The sequence below is a fragment of the Staurois parvus genome, unplaced genomic scaffold, assembly GCF_062004578.1.
Source record: "Staurois parvus isolate SC_StPar_1 unplaced genomic scaffold, SC_StPar_1.0 ptg000498l, whole genome shotgun sequence".
In the NCBI taxonomy this organism is placed as follows: Eukaryota; Metazoa; Chordata; class Amphibia; order Anura; family Ranidae; genus Staurois; species Staurois parvus.
The window spans coordinates 6,087,095-6,106,347 of NW_028318294.1; the positions used below are offsets into that span (position 1 = coordinate 6,087,095).

At 42.3% G+C, this 19,253-nt stretch overlaps 1 protein-coding gene across 1 annotated transcript; it reads right to left on the reverse strand.

Moving 5' to 3' along the window:
- Positions 1-4,319: 4,319 nt before the first annotated feature.
- NUDT7 (nudix hydrolase 7) lies at positions 4,320-16,343 on the reverse strand. The gene is made up of 4 exons (XM_089689820.1): positions 16,239-16,343; positions 11,615-11,762; positions 9,098-9,256; positions 4,320-5,756 (listed from the first exon to the last, which is right to left on the reverse strand). Exons 1-4 carry the CDS (start codon positions 16,289-16,291, stop codon positions 5,388-5,390), a joined length of 729 nt encoding a protein of 242 aa, XP_089545946.1. The 5' UTR covers positions 16,292-16,343; the 3' UTR covers positions 4,320-5,387.
- Between the last annotated feature and the right edge of the window lie 2,910 nt (positions 16,344-19,253).

The following is a 19,253-nucleotide window of genomic DNA, read 5'->3' on the forward strand; positions in this document are numbered from 1 at the left end:
TGTAATGTACAGCGCTGAGCGAACTTTCGGCGCTTTATAAATACTGTATAATAATAATAATAATAATAATAATAATAAAAAATAGAAAATCAAAGAATAGAATAGAAAAGATTAGAATAGAAAGTCAAAGAACAGAATCAATTAGAATAGGATAGAAAATATTAGAACAGATAGAAAAATAACCCAAATCAGTGTTTATTATTTAGTCTTTAGGAAAGTTATAGAATCCACAAGCTATGGTATTTATATCTGAAAATTGATCAATCCTGGTATACTGATTTCATTTCTTGAGGCCCTGAAATGTCAGGACAGTACAAAAAAAACCTTTTTGCAACTTAGCCAGTCTGAGGTATTTAGTAAGAGGCATTGCAAGTTTTTTGAAATTGTAATTTTTTTGCCTTAATTGTTTTTGGAAAACTAAGAAATTAAAAAAAGAATGTTCACAACTTTTTTTTTACATACTGTCACCAGTGCAGTACTGTATCATCATGTAACTGGTGTGGTGGTGGTCAGGGACACTTACTGATGACAGTATGAAAAAACAAAAAAACAATATTTTTTATAAAAATTTTGTCCTGGATTCTTTTTTTTTCTTTTTTTTTTTTTTTTTTAGCAAACTGTGACCAGAGCAATACAATGAATACAATGTTACCATAGTAACATTGTAGTACTCTAGGGAATTGATCAAGATTTTTTTTTTTTATGATTATGATTGCTTATTGAAGTGAATTTTATTGCTATAAGCAAGCATTTTTACTGAATGAAAATAGATTAATTCAGTATATATTGTGATTAGCTGTGATTGGCCACAGCTAATCACATGGTACAGATGGGCTGTGATTGGCTCTGTCTGTACCAGGTGATCACTCTGACCACTCACAGCTAGCAACACAATTGTACGCAATGAATGGCATGAATCGTAGCCATTCATTGTTTACAATTGTCATGTGATCTGCTGTGATTGAAAGTATCAGCAGCAGGTCAGTACAGTGATCTGTCATCTGCTGTGTTCGGTGAAAACAGCGGGTGACAGATCGCGTCTTTAGCGCAGCCACATGGTCATGTGCAAGGCGTGTTCCAGGAGGACCTCTCGGTGATGTCCTCCGGGAACAAGGAAAGTCCCGCCCTGGCCGTCATATTACAATAGGCTGGATGGGAAGTGGTTAAACCCCAAACAAAAAATGTAACATAGGCTTTTCCCTCTGTTACTGTTTTCAGCCAGTAACACACCTCCTGTATAGAGTGCCTACATGCTGGATGAAGAAGCAACAGACAGCACAAATACAGTATATATAAAAACTGCTGGAATAACCCTATCACCCCAAGTCCTACAAATGTAAATGATACAGTCCCAGCCTTTAGAGTCACTATCTGCTGACTCAAAGTAACGTCCATACTATGTGGCTAAATGGTTAGCACTTCCACCTGGCAGTATTAGGGGTGTTGGTTCAAATCCCAACCATGGCACCACCTTCCTAGAGTTTGCATGTGCTTCCTGTGCCTGCATGAGTTTCCTCCAGTTAGTCCAGTTTCCTCCCACACTTCAAAGACATGCTGGTAGGTTAATTGGATCCTGTCTAAATTGGCCCTAGTATGAATGTGAGTTAGGGACAATAGATTGTATGCCCCTTGAGGGTTAGGGACATATATTGAATGTACAATATATATGTAAAGTGTTGCATAAATTAACAGCGCTATAAAAGTACCTGAAATAAATAATGTCTGAGTCAATCTTTAATTGACCATCTGTGCAGTGCTAAGAACATTTGAAATGCTCCCTAGAAGTCAGGGGCGGACTGACCATTTGGAAACTCAGGCACTGCGCGGGGGCCCCATGAGATGCCCCTGGTACCTTTTTTCATAGGCTTTTTTGAGTTTGGGCAAGGACACAGGGGCCCCATGATCCCTTATTGCCCCGGGGCCCCATGAGTTGTCAGGTCGCCCCTGCTAGAAGTTCAGACCCTCAAGAGTGGGTCATATCAGGCATGTGTAATTATACAAACAGCCACCAGATGTAACTTTCCCTCTTCATCACCAAAGCATCCAAAGTCCTTTACTTCTCAATTCCTCTCATAAATGTATAGAAGGCAAAAGAAAACAATAACCCCAGCTTTCAACAACGTCTATGCGGCTGTGTAGGCCGCATTTTGCACGGGCACGAGAGCCCATTAATTTGAATGGACTCCCGTGCCCTGTGACACGCGGGGAAGAAGTCCCTGCACTTCTGAAGAAAACGCAGCCCGCACGGGAACCTCGGTTCCCAGTATGGTGGCGTTTTCCTGTGTGGGCGGCGTTCCATTAGAACTAATGGCACCCGCCCGCGGGTTCCTCTGTGCGGGTGGTGTGGATGCACGGATTTTCGTGCGGATCCGCAGCGGCACCACCCGCACAGATATGAACCTAGCCTAAGTCCTCATGCACACTGGACGTTTTGATAACGTTGGTAACGTAAGCTGTGTAAAGTCATGGTAAAAACTTGAGTTTTTCAGCTTTTTTAGCGTTTTTGCATTAGTGTCCAGTGGCGTTTTTTAGCTTTCGCATGCGTTTGCATTTTTTAGCTTTCTTTTTGACCAAAAAAAATATTTTTGGGGGCAAAAAAAGTCCACAAACGCCTGTTTGCAGCATTTTACCACATTTTTCAGCATTAGAGCATTTTTACAGCTAAAAAACTCCTCTAGAAACCCAGTGGTCCTTTTTTCCAGCCAAAAAACAATGATTACAGTCTATGTGTACATGGACACATAGGATAGCATGCTGGGGGGTTTACTGGCTGTAGAAAAAAAAAGCCAAAAACAGCCGCTGTAAAAACGTCCCGTGTGCATGAGGACTTAATGTCACTTTTTGGTCTCTTGCACACAGTACTGATGTTTGATCCTCTGTTTTTTTTTGGACGTAATTCCAGGCGTATGTTTTGCATGTATTTGTGCATTTTTGTACAAAATATATTATTAAGGAAAATTCATGAATATTTATGCTGATGTTATTGCATTTGCATGCATACATTATTGACTATTGCAATGTTGCAACAATAAAATGATACAAACCTATTGTGCTGACATAAGTATAAAAGTGCAATCACAGTCACCTTATGCCATCATATACAGCATGTAATGGAGACCCTTGGTGATCAGAATCACTCTTGTTGAGCACCTCCTATACGTCACAAAAAAAAAAAGGAAATAAAATAAAATAGTAAAAAAAAATGTAAGTATATTATGAATCCCATCTTCAGGAGTATTTGAACCAGGTTATCTGTAGAACAATGAAACAACTTAGGATTTAATTAGAAAACATAACTTTCCCAAGTACTAAAATCATTTTAGTGATAATGATTTTAGTACTTGGGAAAGTTCTTGTTTTCTAATTAAATCCTAAGTTGTTTCATTGCTCTACAGATAACCTGGTTCAAATACTCCTGAAGATGGGATTCATAATATACTTTAATTTTTTTTTTACTATTATATTAACATTTTTTATTTACACTGTCGCTCTCTTTTTTTATCATTTTTATTGCTATCACAAGGGACAGACCCCATACCTCTCCTCTGTCCGTAAAAGCATCTGATCAAACCAAAATCGGTTTAATCAGATGCTTTCACAAGCAAGTAATGGCTGGTTTACATCCTGGAAAAACCGGAAGTGACAAAATACTTGCCGCTTCTGGTTTCTTATACCATAGAGATGAACAGGGAAAATCTCTATGGTATCTATGGTTCGGCTCTATGGTAAGCCAGAGGAACCAATCCAAGGCAGTCCTGGGACATTAGAGCTGGGGAAGATACCAGCGAGTGGCGGGAGGGGTAACCCTTCCTGTTGTCTGTAAAAGCAATACAGTGGCTAATAGAAGTTCTAGATGAACCGGGGTGAAGGTCTGTGTTTATGACACATCTCTCTTTGTGATAATAATTTCAATAAGTTTGTGAGTTCTGCATTCTTCTCCTTTAGATGATTATCAACATATCTGATCTTGTGAAACATTTTCATTTAACTTCCAAGTGCAAAAAGATTTCATTCTCTTAGAGAATTGCTAATCTAAGTAAATTGGGAGAATGATCAGACCACACTTGGTTCCCAATATTTGATTGGGGGGCCTAGGACAAAGTATAATGAGACACTAAGAAAATAATCAATACAAATATATGATTTATGCACAATCAAATAATATGTAAAATCCTTCATTTTAGGGTGTTGTATACACCAAATATCCACCAACTACACTTTGTGCATACGTTTGTTTTCGTTTAACCACATGACCCCCGGGTTAGTTCTGACATGTTTTACATACATGTAAAAATCTAATTTTATTGCTAGAAAATTACTTAACACTCCAAACATTATAATTTATTTACGCAGAGGCCCTAGAGAATAAGATGGTGGGTGTTGAAATTTTTTATATAACACAGTATTTGTGCAGTGTTTTTTTAAACACAAATTATTTGGAAAAAAATGAAATTAAGTGCACACAAACACAATATAATATCCATTTTTTAGTGAAATAAAATATATGATGTTATACCAAGTAAATAGATACCTAACATGCCACACTTTAAAATTGTGTACATCCGTGGAACAGTGCCAAACCTGGGTATCTAAAAATCTCTGCTAAAAGCCTTTACAGGTAATTATTGCTCTCACTCTGACGTTCGTGGCAATACCTCACATGTGCGGTTCGAACATTGTTTACATATGCGTGCAGCACTTTAAAAGTTTTACTGATTTTTTGTTTATTTTATTTACTTTTTTTACACTCTCTTTATTTTTTTTTAATAACCTTTTTTGCTATCACGAGGGATGGACAGCATCCATTGTGATAGCTGGAGCACTGACAGGTTCTCTTTACTAAGAGATCTGGGGCCTTTTCTACCCTAAAAGCATCTGATTAAACCAAGATCAGTTTGATCAGATGCTCTCAGAAGCCAGTAATGGCTTCTGTACATCCTGGCGAAACCAGAAGTGACAAAACACTAGTTGCTTCTTGTTTTTTATAACATAGAGATGACCAGGGACGCTCTGGTCTTTGGTCATCTCTATGGTAAGCAGGCGGAAGTGGTTAAAAGACGTTGGTATCTGTGATTTACTAAACATGGAAGCCAACTCTCACATATTGAATGATACCAGCCCTGGCAATGTCCCCTCAGTGACTGCATTAGGAGTGCCATGTTTTGCAAGTTACATGCACATCTAAACGGATGCTGGGGATCTGATCTTTTACAGCACAGGGTCTGATGTGATCACAGAAAATGCAGAATCTTCCTTTTAGAACTCTGTGTGAACCTTTTCATCAAGCACACTGGAATGGCCTATGTCTGCACATATAGAACACATGCTGGTAAGAATCTAAAACAACGTTTAATAAGATTTGGCACCAGTCATTTGTCCGTGCAATGCTACAGTTTACTCAGATTACGATAGTCCAAGATAGTTTTCTCACAAATGTTCAATGTGTTCTCAAGATCAAACCCTGGGTCAAACAACGGACGTCTTCCTAGGACGATGACTGAAAGCAGTAAGGCAAAATGAGCCGTCAGCCCCCAAATGTGAAAGCTTCTCTTGGATTTTTCATCCTGATGCTCAAATTTATGAATGGTCTGCATTCCAAAAGGGGGCATGTTATATGGTATTCCAGTGTGATGATCCAAGCTGATAAACAGATCCAAGGGAACATGGAGGACGTCTGTGACCTCATTGGGGTTAGGTGATGGCTGAAAGGTGTCCTCCACAATCCCAACCACTGGAGTGACCAAGTATGCTGGAGACTGGAAGAAAAGAGAGGCATTAAAAGGATGTCAAACAACAAAACTACATACAACAGGATATCTGTCATTATAGTAATGCAAACGCTTCCTGACATGGGCAGCACAGTGGCTAAATGATTAGCACTTCTGCCTGGCAGTATTAGGGTCGTTGGTTCAAATCCCAGCCAGTGGGAGGAATAGTGCCCTATCAATGATGTCAGTGGGAGGAATAGTGCCCCATCGTTGGTGTCAGTGGGAGGAATAGGGCCCCATCGTTGGTGTCAGTGGGAGGAATAGGGCCCCATCGTTGGTGTCAGTGGGAGGAATAGGGCCCCATCGTTGGTGTCAGTGGGAGGAATAGGGCCCCATCGTTGGTGTCAGTGGGAGGAATAGGGCCCCATTGTTGGTGTCAGTGGGAGGAATAGGGCCCCATTGTTGGTGTCAGTGGGAGGAATAGGGCCCCATCGTTGGTGTCAGTGGGAGGAATAGGGCCCCGTCATTGGTGTCAGTGGGAGGAATAGTGCCCCATCGTTGGTGTCAGTGGGAGGAATAGGACCCCGTCATTGGTGTCAGTGGGAGGAATAGTGCTCCATCACTGGTGTTGGTGGGAGGAATAGGGCCCTGTCTTTGGTTTCAGTGGGTGCAGTGGGAGGAAGAGTGCCCCATCATTGGTGTCAGTGGGAGGAATAGTGCCCCATCATTGGTGTCAGTGGGAGGAATAGTGCCCCATCATTGGTGCCAGTGGGAGGAATAGCGCCCCGTCAATGGTGTCAGTGGGAAGAATAATGCCCTGTCAATGGTGTCAGAGGGAAGAAGAGTGCCCTATCATTGGTGTCATTGGGAGGAATAGTGCCCTATCATTGGTGCCAGTGGGAGGAATAGTGCCCCATCAATGGTGTCAGTGGGAAGAATAATGCCCCGTCAATGGTGTCAGTGGGAGGAATAGTGCCCCATCATTGGTGTCAGTGGGAGGATATAGCAGACACACAATAACTCATACAATTTACGCACTAGCGCAGGTTATCTTTAAAACTTTTGACACGTCTAACAATAGGCGAGCTCCCATGTGATGAATGTGTTTATCGTTTCATTTGGAAACTACTTAACATTCTTAGTGATATAATATATTCCAAACATTTAACAATACTCCCAATTTTACAAATATTAAACCCCAATAATGCTATTGAAATCCTGGGTGTGATTCGGGTAGAAATAACATCTACTCTATTGTAAATTCTGTACTACAGATGACTGTCTAAAACTGAAAATGACCGCCCCATCTAGTGGTAGATTGGTATAATTACAAATGGACATTGAAAGAAACGGATGACATCAGTAGAGCGATTCAGTAGGTTCATTTTACTCCTCTGGAATAAGAAGCGGTTCACATTGGTGCAATTTCAGTGCAATTTTCTAGTCAATTTTTCACGCATTTTTCATGCTTTTTTATTGTAGGAGGAGACTGGATTTTAACACAAAACTCTGCCAGAAAAACACTAAATATGCATGTACATACATTTTACATGCGTTTTTGGTGTATTTCCATTGAATGCCCATTACTGGTGCTCAATGGAAGGAATATATAATGCCCATCGTTACCATCAGTGGAAGAATATATTGCCCATCAATGGTGTCAGAGGAAGGAATAGATTGCTTATCATTTGTGTTCGGTGTGAAGGATATAATTATTGGTGTCAGTGGTGATCCAAAACCTGTTACACTTTATTAGCATCTAACTAATTAAAAATAAAGTTCCGGTAACACCAAGTATAGTGATAGGTAGCAACAAATGCAGTCCTAGCAGATGTTTATGTGATCCGTCCATAGAGTTGTTACTACCGTCTTGTCAATTCCTGAAATCTAATTTGGCCAGTTCTAACTTTTCTTAAGTGTAGTCCATATTGCAGAATGTTCCTGCCATTTACAATATGTAGGTAGATCCACTCAAACAGTTACATACTGATGAAATAAGCACCGATATAATACAGTATATCCATTCAAAATATGATCAGTGCCATTTATCTATATATCAATGAGGAATGCTGCTGAATTGAGGAATAACTAATATTCACGAGATTTTCCCTTCCAACAAGGCTCTGCATCATGAAGATTATTATTATTATACAGTATTTATAAAGCGCCAATAGTTCGCTCAGCACTGTACATTACATAGGGGGACAGAACATGTGACAGAGCAATACCAATACAATGCAAAACATGAGGGGATCGAGGGCCCTGCTCCTTGGAGCTTACAATCTAGGAGGGAGAGGATAGTGGTACAGGAGGAGATAGCTGTGGGGGATGGAGTGGTAGGAAGAGTGGAGGAGGTCGGCAAGTTAGCAGGGGGTGGGGTAGGCTTCCCTGAAGAGATGGGTTTTCAGGGTGCGCCTAAAGGAGAGGAGAGTAGGTGATAATCTGATGGGTTGGGGCAGGGAGTTCCAGAGGATGGGTGACACCCTGGAGAAGTCCTGGAGGCGGGCATGGGAGGAGGAGACCAGCGAACTAGAGAGAAGGAGGTCTTGTGAGGAGCGGAGTGTGCGTGCTGGGCGGTACTTGGATATTAGGTCAGAGATGTAGTTCGGGGCAGTATGGTGGACAGCTTTGTACGTCAGTGTTAGGATTTTGAATTTCATCCGTTGCGCAATCGGAAGCCAGTGGAGGGATTGGCAGAGGGGGGTGGTGGAGATGGAGCGGTTGGAAAGGTGAATGAGTCTGGCAGCCGTATTCAGGATCGACTGAAGCGGGGATAGCCAGCGGCGAGGCAGGCCAGTGAGAAGGGAGTTGCATTGATGGGCTACATTCATAAATTAGGAACCCAAATTCCGGAATCTTTTCATTCATATTTGGAAAGCTGTCATTTTATTACTTTACCACTAGATGGAGCAGGTGTTCTAGAGGTATGCAGTCCTGATTATTATATTATTATTATTATTATTATACAGGATCTATATAGCTCCAACAGTTTGCTCAGCGCTTTACAAAATGAAGATAGACTTTACAGTTACAATACAATTTGGTACAAGAGGAAACAGAGGGCCCTGCCTATTAGAGCTTACAATCTGTGAGAAAAAAATATTTCAGTAGCAATAGAAGGCTTTATTTTTCATTTATAAACATTATTTAAAACATCAGTTCATTACCAATGACAGTATAGAACAGGGGTGTCAAACTGGCGGCCCTCCAGCTGTTGCAAAACTACAAGTCCCATCATGCCTCTACATTTGGGAGTCACGCTTGTAAATGTCAGTCTTGCAATGCCTCATGGGACTTGTAGTTTGGCGACAGCTGGAGGGCCACCAGTTTGACACCTGTGGTATAGAACCTCAGAATTACAGGACTTAAACCCGATTACATTTACTTACCTTGGTAAAGTAGGGAAGAAGCCTGCAAACGACTTCCACTTGGTTAGCACACAGTCCGATCTCTTCTTCGGATTCCCTTAGAGCTGTTTCTATTTCATCTTGGTCTGATGGATCCTGTCTTCCTCCAGGAAAGCACACCTGTCCTGGCATCGTGTTCAGCTGTACAAAATACCAAAACAATTAAGTATGGTGTTCTTAATATCATTATGTAAACATATTTATATATTGGGCAGCACAGTGGTTAGATGGTTAGCACTCCCTCCTGGCAATACTCGGGTCGTTGGTTCAAAGCCCAACCACGGCACCACCTGCCTGGAGTTTGCATGTTCTCCCTCTGCCTGCGTGGGTTTCCACCGGGTACTCCAGTTTCCTCCCACACTCCAAAGACATGCTGGTAGGTTAATTGGATCCTGTCTAAATTGGCACTAGTATGTGTATGTATGAATGTGAGTTAGGGACCTTAGATTGTACACCTCTTGAGGGTTAGGGACTGATGTGAATGTACAATATATATGTAAAGCGCTGTGTAAATTGACGGCGCTATAGAAATACCTAAAGTAAAACATAGGATGTTTTCATCTACCCCCTATTATGGTACCATCCCTTTAAAGTGAACCAGCACACAAACCCTTCATCAATTCCCTTTTAGGGCCTGTGAGGCAGGCAACTATACGATGAGATTTTAGATGTGCCTTGATAGGGTTCATACATTAATACATAAAAAGCACAAAATTGGATTCCATCATTAAAACAGCAATAAAATCATACAAAAAAAAAGTCAAACGCCATATCATTCAGGGGTATGAATCCTGTGGCAGCGAAAAATTGCTCAACGCATCAATGCATTATGCTCTCTTTTAACTGAAGAAAATATATCCATTGTACAATTAATGATATGCCATTTGACTTTTTTTGTATGATTTTATTGATATTTTTATGATGGAAAACATTTTGTCGTTTTTATGTTTGTTTATAATTATAAACGTATGTTTATAATTTATGATTTTGTGTTTCAAATTTTAACCTCCCTAGCGGTATGATTATTTCAGATTTTTGGTGCTGAAAGCGGTACCATTATTTTGCATGGAAATATGTAGTTTTTTTATTGTAGGCTGTAATATTTAGGAATAACTTACTGAAATCTGTCTGAACAAGAGTCTAGTAAACATCCCGGGTATGATAAAATTTGAAACACAAAATCATAAATTATAATTTAATAAATAATCATAAAAAATAATAATATAATAATTCATTTAATTCAATAATATAATCAAACCAAAAACACTGAAATTTGAAATATAGCGCCAAGTTCGCACATTGCTGAGCAAAGTCACAAAATCGTTTTCAGTGTCTGATGACGAATTTCCCCACGAATCATTATCACTCAATTCTGCAAGTGGTTCTGATTTACTATCGCTGTTCTCTAGCTGATCTAAACCCACTTTTAACCTAAAGGGACGCTTTTTGGACGCCATGGACGTTTCTCAGTTTCCAGGCAGAAAGAACAGTAAAAATGCAGGCAGGGCACAGGACAAAGCACTCGGGACAAAATGTATGTGAAATGGTTTGATACAGCAATGTTATACTATGTAAAATTTGTTTGGAAAAAAATGACATTTTTTTAAATTTTCAAATTTCCCGCTGCTGGCGGCGCCCGTACGTCCCGACATCACAGGGACAGGGACCGGAACACAGAAGCCGGATGCCGGCATCGGCCGGAGGAGATGGCCGGGGACGCTGCAGGGGACACATCGCGGGAGCGAAGGACAAGGTAAGCTCTGCAGGGACTCCCTATGCAGCACCGCATGGTAAGCCCGAGTGTAGCTCGGGGTTACCGCTTTTGGTACTGACATTTTACCCCGAGCTACACTCGGGAATACCGCTAGGGAGATTAACATATCCGGGATGTTTACTAGACTCTTGTTCAGACAGATTTCAGTAAGTTATTCCTAAAAATTACAGGTCTACAATAAAAAAATTACATATTTCCATGCAAAAAAATGTACCGCTTTGAGCACAGAAATACTGACATAATGCATCCACTGATACTAGCACTGGAGTAATTATTGCATCCACTGACACCAATGCTGAGGGTTATTCTTTAATTTACTGGCACCAATGCTGGGGGTTATGCTCGTGTCCAGTGACACCAATATTGGGGCTTGTTATGGTATACACTGACACCAATGCAAAGGGTGTATATATATATATATATATATATATATATATATACACACACACATACACACGGCATGTATTTCCTTTTAAATGAAGTAGGAGATTTTCACAGCTGCACTGCAGATAATCACCTTTAAAGGTGATGATGAAAAGGCAGATCAGCATTTAAATGATATAACTGCCAGATTCTCCCCATAAGCAGCAAAAAGACAATTTGCTCCGGAGAGAAGATGAGCAAATGATCCTATTTGTGGCAGTTTAGCTGTGAGCGAGGGGTAATGATGCAAAATGTTCATTGTACAGTCCCAGAACAAACCGTGTGAGGAATAGCGCACTTACCTCCATTGATCTGACAGTCAGAAGCAGGTAGAGTCTGCCTTGTCTAATTTGCAGAGGGAGCAGAACTGAGGCTTTCTGAAGAGGAATGTGGTTGTATCGGCTGCCAACATCATACATGATTAATTTGTCCTTGATCTTCTTTCTAAGACTTGTAAGAAAACAGACAGCGGAATTAAGCTGCAAATTTTATGTACAAAGGTGTCAGAACTATGGGAACGAACAATGCATTAGCCACTTCCAGGCCGGACACTTTCACCCCCTTCCTGTCCAGGCCAATTTTCAGCTTTCAGTGCTATCACACTTTGAATGACAATTGCGCGGTCATGCAACACTGTACACATATGAATTTTTTAGCATTTTTTTTAGACCGATAAAGCTTTATTTTGGTGGTATTTATTCACCACTGGGATTTTTATTTTTTTTGCTATGTAAATGAAAATGTCCATAAATTTTGAAAAAAAAGTGTTTTTCTTATAAAATTTAGCAAATTAATAATATTTCATCATAAATCTTGGCTTTTTACTAAAAAAAATTACCGAAATTAGTTTCTAACCAAAAATTATCATTTTTAAACTTTTTTTTTTTTTTTTTATATTATTTTTTTTACATACTGTCAGCCTAGCAGTACAGTGTCACCATGGTGATACTGTACTACTTGTGGGGGTTGATGAATATTTTTTTTCACACTGTTTGCTTTTACACCCATAAAGACTGTAAAAGCAATGATTTCTCCTTCTCTCTAGCTGTATTCTTGCAGCCATTGAGAACTACTGAGTGAGCTGTGATTGGTTACAGCTTGTCACATGGTACAAGGCTGTTGTGACTAGCCTTGTACCATGTGACCTCTGTGATCATTCACAGATGTCACATGTAGTAAGCAATGATGTCAGAAGTGACATCTTGCTTACTACTCTGCATATGATCACAGATTGGCCAATCAATGATCACATGATCGGGACCTCACACAGAGGTCCCGTCTGACGCTCGGTGTTCCACTGTGTCTGGAGGACACAGCGGGCACCGGATTGCTGTGCTGCGCGCTCCCAGACAGCGCGCACAAACAGGGTTCGGGGAGGCCTTTTATAAATGGCCACATGACCCTGCACTGCCACCGTCCGGCCGTTTTTATACAACGGCCGGATGGGAGGTGGTTAAGGAAACTTTTACTGAGAAAAAACAAAAACTGCAGGTCTCATTCTGAAAATGCCAGCTGCCTGGCTGCCATGCTGATCCATTGACCTCCATACACTAAGTTGCTAACCCAGAACAAGCAGTGGCATCACTATGGGGTTGCGGACCGCACTTGGATGACACCCACCAGAGGGGTGATACCTTGGGTAGCCACCTCATCCCTTTAAAACCGAACACATATTAATTACACAGGTCCTGAGGCTAACCCATATGGCAGAAAAATATATTTTAAAAATATTCTTCCCAAATATATTTAGATATATTTGAAATACTACAATTGTGGCCATATTCAATATATTTCAATAAATAAATGTATTTTCCCCCTCTATGCCAGGAGTTAGAGAGATACAATGTATCTCTCACCTCCATTCATAGAGAGAAAAAAAAAACAAGGGGGCCGGGCTGTACAGTGACTGATCACTGTGATAGTCAATCAGAGATCATGTGACCCGGAATCAGGAGTCCTGGGTAACGATCGGGACCCGGGGCTCTCAGTGACACCCTGGTGTTTGTGCTGGGAGCGCGCTGTGCGGCGCACTCCCAGCAGAGAGACAAGTACGCAAATATGCAGCCCCACGGAAAAAAAGCCTAGTTCCATGAGGCTGCATGTTTGTGTTACATCGGCGCCAAAGGGTTAATATCGCATATTTCGTGAATACAGATTAAAGCTGCGCTCTGGTGTGAACACGACTCATAGAAAACTATTGTTGCTATACGGGAGATTTATTAAAACTGGAGAGTGCAAAATCTGGTGCGACTGTGCATGGTAGCCAATCAGCTTCCAGGTTTTATTGTCAATTATTGTCAAATTATTGCCCTTTTTAAAAGGCATCTTTTCTCTGACCTACTAATTGTGGATGAGAAGTGTGTTGCATTTATGTGCCTTTACACGTTTTTATGTGCATTTCTGTGCAATAATACGCAAACATGCTGCTTAATATCGCATATCTCTTGAATGCAGATAAAAAGTGCGCTCTGGTGTGAACATGACACATAGAAAACTATTGTTGCTATAAGGGAGATCTATTAAAACTGGAGAGTGCAAAATCTGGTGCGACTGTGCATGGTAGCTAATCAGCTTCCAGGTTTTCCCTTGGTTCACTTCTATGTGGGTAGTGCAGCCGCACCACCTGCACAGAGGAATGTGAACCCGCAGGCAAGTGCCATTAATTCTAATGACACGCCGCCTGCACTGGAAATTGCAATCGTACTGGGAACCGAGGTTCCTGTGCGGGGTGTGGTTTCCATAGAAGTGCAGGGACTTCTTCCCTGCTTGTCCCGGGGCACGGGAGTCCATTAAAATGAATGGGCTCTCATGCCCGCGCAAAACGCAGCCCGTAGGAACACGTAGATGTGAACCTAGCCTTACACCCTGCTAACACCAAACCCTACTTTGAAATTGTGCAACTTACAGTGAAGTTGCACGATTTCAAAGTTGGGGGACATGCTGATTTCAGGTGTGATTTGCAAGACATTTGACACAGATGTCTATGCAAATCGCTCCAAAAATAGTGCATGTACTACTTTAGAAATCGGTGCGGCTCCGACCAAGTCAGAACTGCACCAATATGACCGCTGTAATTGCAGACAATAGAGTGCGACTTGGCATGTGATTTTCATGTCGCATGGCATACAAATTGCATGCCAATTCACATCCAGTGTGACTGGGGACTGTATCTGCCACCCCTCTCTGCCAACCCCTCCACTGCCTTCCCATTGCCCAACGGATAAAATTCAAAACACTAACAATAACGTATAAAGCCATTTATAACTTTGCCCCAAATTACATCACCGATCTTGTCTCTAAATATCACCCAAACCGTACTCTCCGCTCCTCACAAGACCTCCTATTCTCTAGCTCCTCCTTCCATGCTTGCCTCCAGGACTTCTCCAGAGCTTCCCCCATCCTCTGGAACTCTCTACCCCAATTTATCTCCTACTCTGCTCACTTTTAGGCAATCTCTTCAGGGAAACCTATCCTGCCCTCAGCTAATAATGGAATCTTCTGCTCTTCCAACCAGTCCATCCCCCACAGTTATTACCTTTTGTACCACTGGCCCCTCCCTCCTAGATTGTAAGCTCCAAGGAGCAGGGCCCTCAAATCTATTCTTGTATTGAACTGTATTGTTGCTGTATTGTCTCCCGTTATATTGTAAAGTGCTGAGCAAACTGTTGGCGCTATATAAATCCTGTATAATAATAATAATAAATAAATCCTGTATAATAATAATAATATATAAATCCTGTATAATAATAATATATAAATCCTGTATTATAATAATAATAATAATAATAATATATAAATCCTGTATAATAATAATAATCTATAAATCCTGTATTATAATAATAATAATAATAATATATAAATCCTGTATAATAATAATAATAAATAAATCCTGTATAATAATAATATATAAATCCTGTATTATAATAATAATATATAAATCCTGTATTATAATAATAATATATAAATCCTGTATAATAATAATATATAAATCCTGTATAATAATAATAATAATTGTCAAAGCTTGACTGAACAAGCTGAAGTTAGAAGCTGATTGGTTACTATGTACAGCGGCACCAGATTCTGACAGTAAATCCCCCCTATGTGTCATTGCAGTTACCTGTGTTCATCCCAGAGGAAAAATGCAGGTAAGTGCACATGATGCACAGGTGTCAAACTGGCAGCCCTCCAGCTGTTGCCAAACTACAAGTCCCATGAGGCATTGCAAGATTGACAGTTACAAGCATGACTCCTAAAAGCAGAGGCATGATGGGACTTGTAGTTTCGCAACAGCCGGAGGGCCGCCAGTTTGACACCCTTGAAATGTGAATGGCTCTTAGTTATTATTTATTTATTTATTTCAGGTACTTATATAGCGCCATCAATTTACGCAGCACTTTACATATATATTGTACATTCACATCAGTCCCTAACCCTCAAGGGGTGTACAATCTAAGGTCTCTAACTTACATTCATACATACTAGGGACAATTTAGACAGGATCCAATTAACCTACCAGCATGTCTTTTGGAGTGTCGGAGGAAACCGGAGTACACGGAGAAAACCCACGCAGTCACAGGGAGAACATGCAAACTCCAGGCAGGTGGTGCCGTGGCTCTGCCTTAACTTGGCAATACAACAAGAATCAAAAGGACACACAGGGGAGATTTACTAAAATCAAAGAGTGAAAAATCTGGTGCAGCTCCGCACAGAAACCAATCAGCTTCCAGGTTTTCTTGTCCAAGCTTGATTGAACAAACTGAAGTTAGAAGCTGATTGGCTGCCATGCAGAGCTGCACCAGATTTTGCACTCTCCGGTGTTAGTATGACTTCTTTTAGGTCTGGTGACTACCGGCAACATATCTAAATAAATTTGATTCCTGCAGCTCAGTACCTGGCAGCCCCACATGGTCTGTAAAGCGTCATTACCTGCGCTGATCGCTGCTCTGATCCCCTGTGCAGCCACTGCTGATGGAAGACATGCCTGCTGGGATCTGACACTTCCGAGTTTGTTCAGTCTCTGCCTGACAAGTCATGTGATGTGATGACGCCGCAGTCATGTGACCAAACCAGAGGACAGAAGAGGAGACACAATGTACAACCAACATTCTAACAGCCTGTGGAAGTGGAGTCACTAAAGGCAGCTCATGTGTCACCCTTGACATTGTAATCCGGAAATGTTTACCATTGAAAATGAAAAATAGAAATAAAAGAGGAATTCATATTCTGAATGCTGCTATCAGTGTCATATATCTGTATATGAATGAAATGCAGATAATAGAGGACACTACCTAAGGCTGCTTTCACGCTGCTCAATGTAAACGCATAGGTGATTTCCAGTGTCTTTTCTGGGTGTATATGACCCCGCATGCTGCATGCGCCTGTTACACTTGGACATGTGGCTACAAAAAATGCACAAAAATGCAACACAGGTGCGTTTTTGATGTGTTTTTTTACATGTTTTCTATTCATTTCAATTGGGACCCTTACATCAGAGTCCCCCCTTACATCAGGGTCCTCATCAGAGTCCCCCCTTACATCAGGGTCCTCATCAGAGTCCCCCCAAACATCAGGGTCCCCATCAGAGTCCGCCCTTACATCAGGGTCCCCATCAGAGTCCTCTCTTACATCAGGGTCCCCATCAGAGTCTGCCCTTACATCAAGGTCCCCTTCAGAGTCTGCCCTTACATCAGGGTCCCCATCAAAGTCCTCCCTTACATCAGGGTCCCCATCAGAGTCCTCCCAAACATCAGGGTCCCCATCAGAGTTCGCCCTTACATCAGGGTCCCCACCAGAGTCCGCCCTTACATCAGGGTCCCCATCAGAGCCCTCTCTTACATCAAGGTCCCCATCAGAGTCCCCCCAAACATCAGGGTCCCCATCAGAGTCCGCCCTTACATCAGGGTCCCCATCAGAGTCCTCTTACATCAGGGTCCCTATCAGAGTTCTCCCTTACATCAGGGTCCCCTTCAGAGTCCTCTCTTACATCAGGGTCCCCATCAGAGTCCTCCCCTTACATCAGGGTCCCCATCAGAGTCCTCCCCTTACATCAGGGTCCCCATCAGAGTCCTCCCCTTACATCAGGGTCACCATCAGAGTCCGCCCTTACATCAGGGTCCCCATCAGAGTCCTCCCTTACATCAAGGTCCCCTTCAGAGTCTGCCCTTACATCAGGGTCCCCATCAGAGTCCTCTCTTACATCAGGGTCCCCATCAGAATCTGCCCTTACATCAGGGTCCCCTTCAGAGTCTGCCCTTACATCAGGGTCCCCATCAGAGTCCTCTCTTACATCAGGGTCCTCATCAGAGTCTGCACTTATATCAAGGTCCCCTTCAGAGTCTGCCCTTAAATCAGGGTCCCCATCAGAGTCCTCCCTTACATCAGTGTCCCCATCAGAGTCCTCCCCTTACATCAAGGTCCCCTTCAGAGTCTGCCCTTACATCAGGGTCCCCATCAAAGTCCTCCCTTACATCAGGGTCCCCATCAGAGTCCTCCCTTTACATCAGGGTCCCCATCAGAGTCCTCCCTTACATCAGGGTCCCATCAGAGTCCTCCCTTACCTGTGTTTTTGGTGTAGATATGAAAACTGCACCAAAGATGCAGCTTGCCGGACCTTTCAAACGCAGCACACTCGCAGCACAGTGGTGTGAAGTCCCAAAGGATTTAAAGGGATTGTGTCTTTGCTGTGCATCAGTGTGAAAGCATCCTAAGACCCTTTCAGAAGGGGGTGAACCAGTCAGCATATCCGCCTGCTCAGGGGGGTAGCTCTCTGATGATTGCCATTGAGTATGTGGATGACAGGTCTGTGTCTGCTCCGCTACTGCAGAGCGGACACAGACACTGCTGCTGTCTTCTATAGGGTGGTCAGAAGGAAACAGACCGCCTGTCCGATTGTCATCCAATCCCATCCACTAGACGGATGGGGAACAGATCAACGGGACAATACAGGGTTCCCATCAGAAGCAGAGACCAACCAATCTGATTCCGCATTCCGCTGAGGTTACACCACTGACCCTAGCTGTGGGCCTCGTAGTGGGCTGGATGTGGCCCCTGTGCCATTTGGAGATCCCTGCTTTACATAAATATTAAACCATGCACTGTGATGAAACCCATGTGTAATACTTTACTGAGTTCACCTGAAAGCTTTGCAATAGTTAACATGGTTGTGAAGCTAGAAGGCGCCACCGCAACCTCCTGACCCTTTAAGAGCTTCTAAATGCCATTGCCATTGATTGATTTTGTGCAAATCGAAGTCATTCTGATTGGTCTGGACAGAAAATCCAACTGTAAGCCCCGTGTCAGGAATGGACTTGCCAATAGTGGTGGGACTCACCTGCCTTGTGGGCTGCAGTACCAGGGCTGGCCAGCGGGTGCTCTCAACAACCAGAGGTTCACTTCGGCAATTAGCCATCACCTGGGGCTGATTGCAGGTGGTGTATTTAAGGGATGGCCAGACCTGCAGTCTGTGCCTTGGTGTGTGTTTTTCCATGGGCCCCTGTACCTTGTAACCTGCATTCCTGTTCCTGCCTGACTTGTTGCCGACCCTGCCTGATCCTGACCTCTGCTGACTTCTCCTGTTTGATCCCTGGCTTGTGACCCTGACCATTCTCTCCGCCTGCTCCTCCTGTACCTACCTGCCCGATAGTTATCGACCCGGCCTGCCTGACTACGTTGTGCTCTATATGTGTATGTACCTGTGTATCTATACCAGTTTAGGTTTGGGTTTGTTTCACCTTGTTGTATGTATTTGTGTTAGCTTGGGGTTTGGTGCACTGCGTTTATGTTTGTATTGTTAGTCTTAATAAATTGTCTTATTTATACCATATCTGAAGCCTGCGGTTCCCTGTGTCAGTCCACACATCTCTGGTCACACCCGCATCCCTGACACCCCGGTTCACATATATGCAGCCGTGTGGGCCACGTTTTGCTTGGACACGAGAGCCC

Excerpts from the sequence above, each read along its gene's own strand:
- NUDT7 (XM_089689820.1), bottom strand. The coding sequence starts at position 16,291 with ATGTCTTCCATCAGCAGTGGCTGCACAGGGGATCAGAGCAGCGATCAG. Across the intron at positions 9,257-11,614 it reads TGACTGTCAGATCAATGGAG|CTGAACACGATGCCAGGACA; the intron begins GTAAGTGCGCTA and ends TATTTTGTACAG. Across the intron at positions 5,757-9,097 it reads TTCTTCCCTACTTTACCAAG|TCTCCAGCATACTTGGTCAC; the intron begins GTAAGTAAATGT and ends CTTTTCTTCCAG.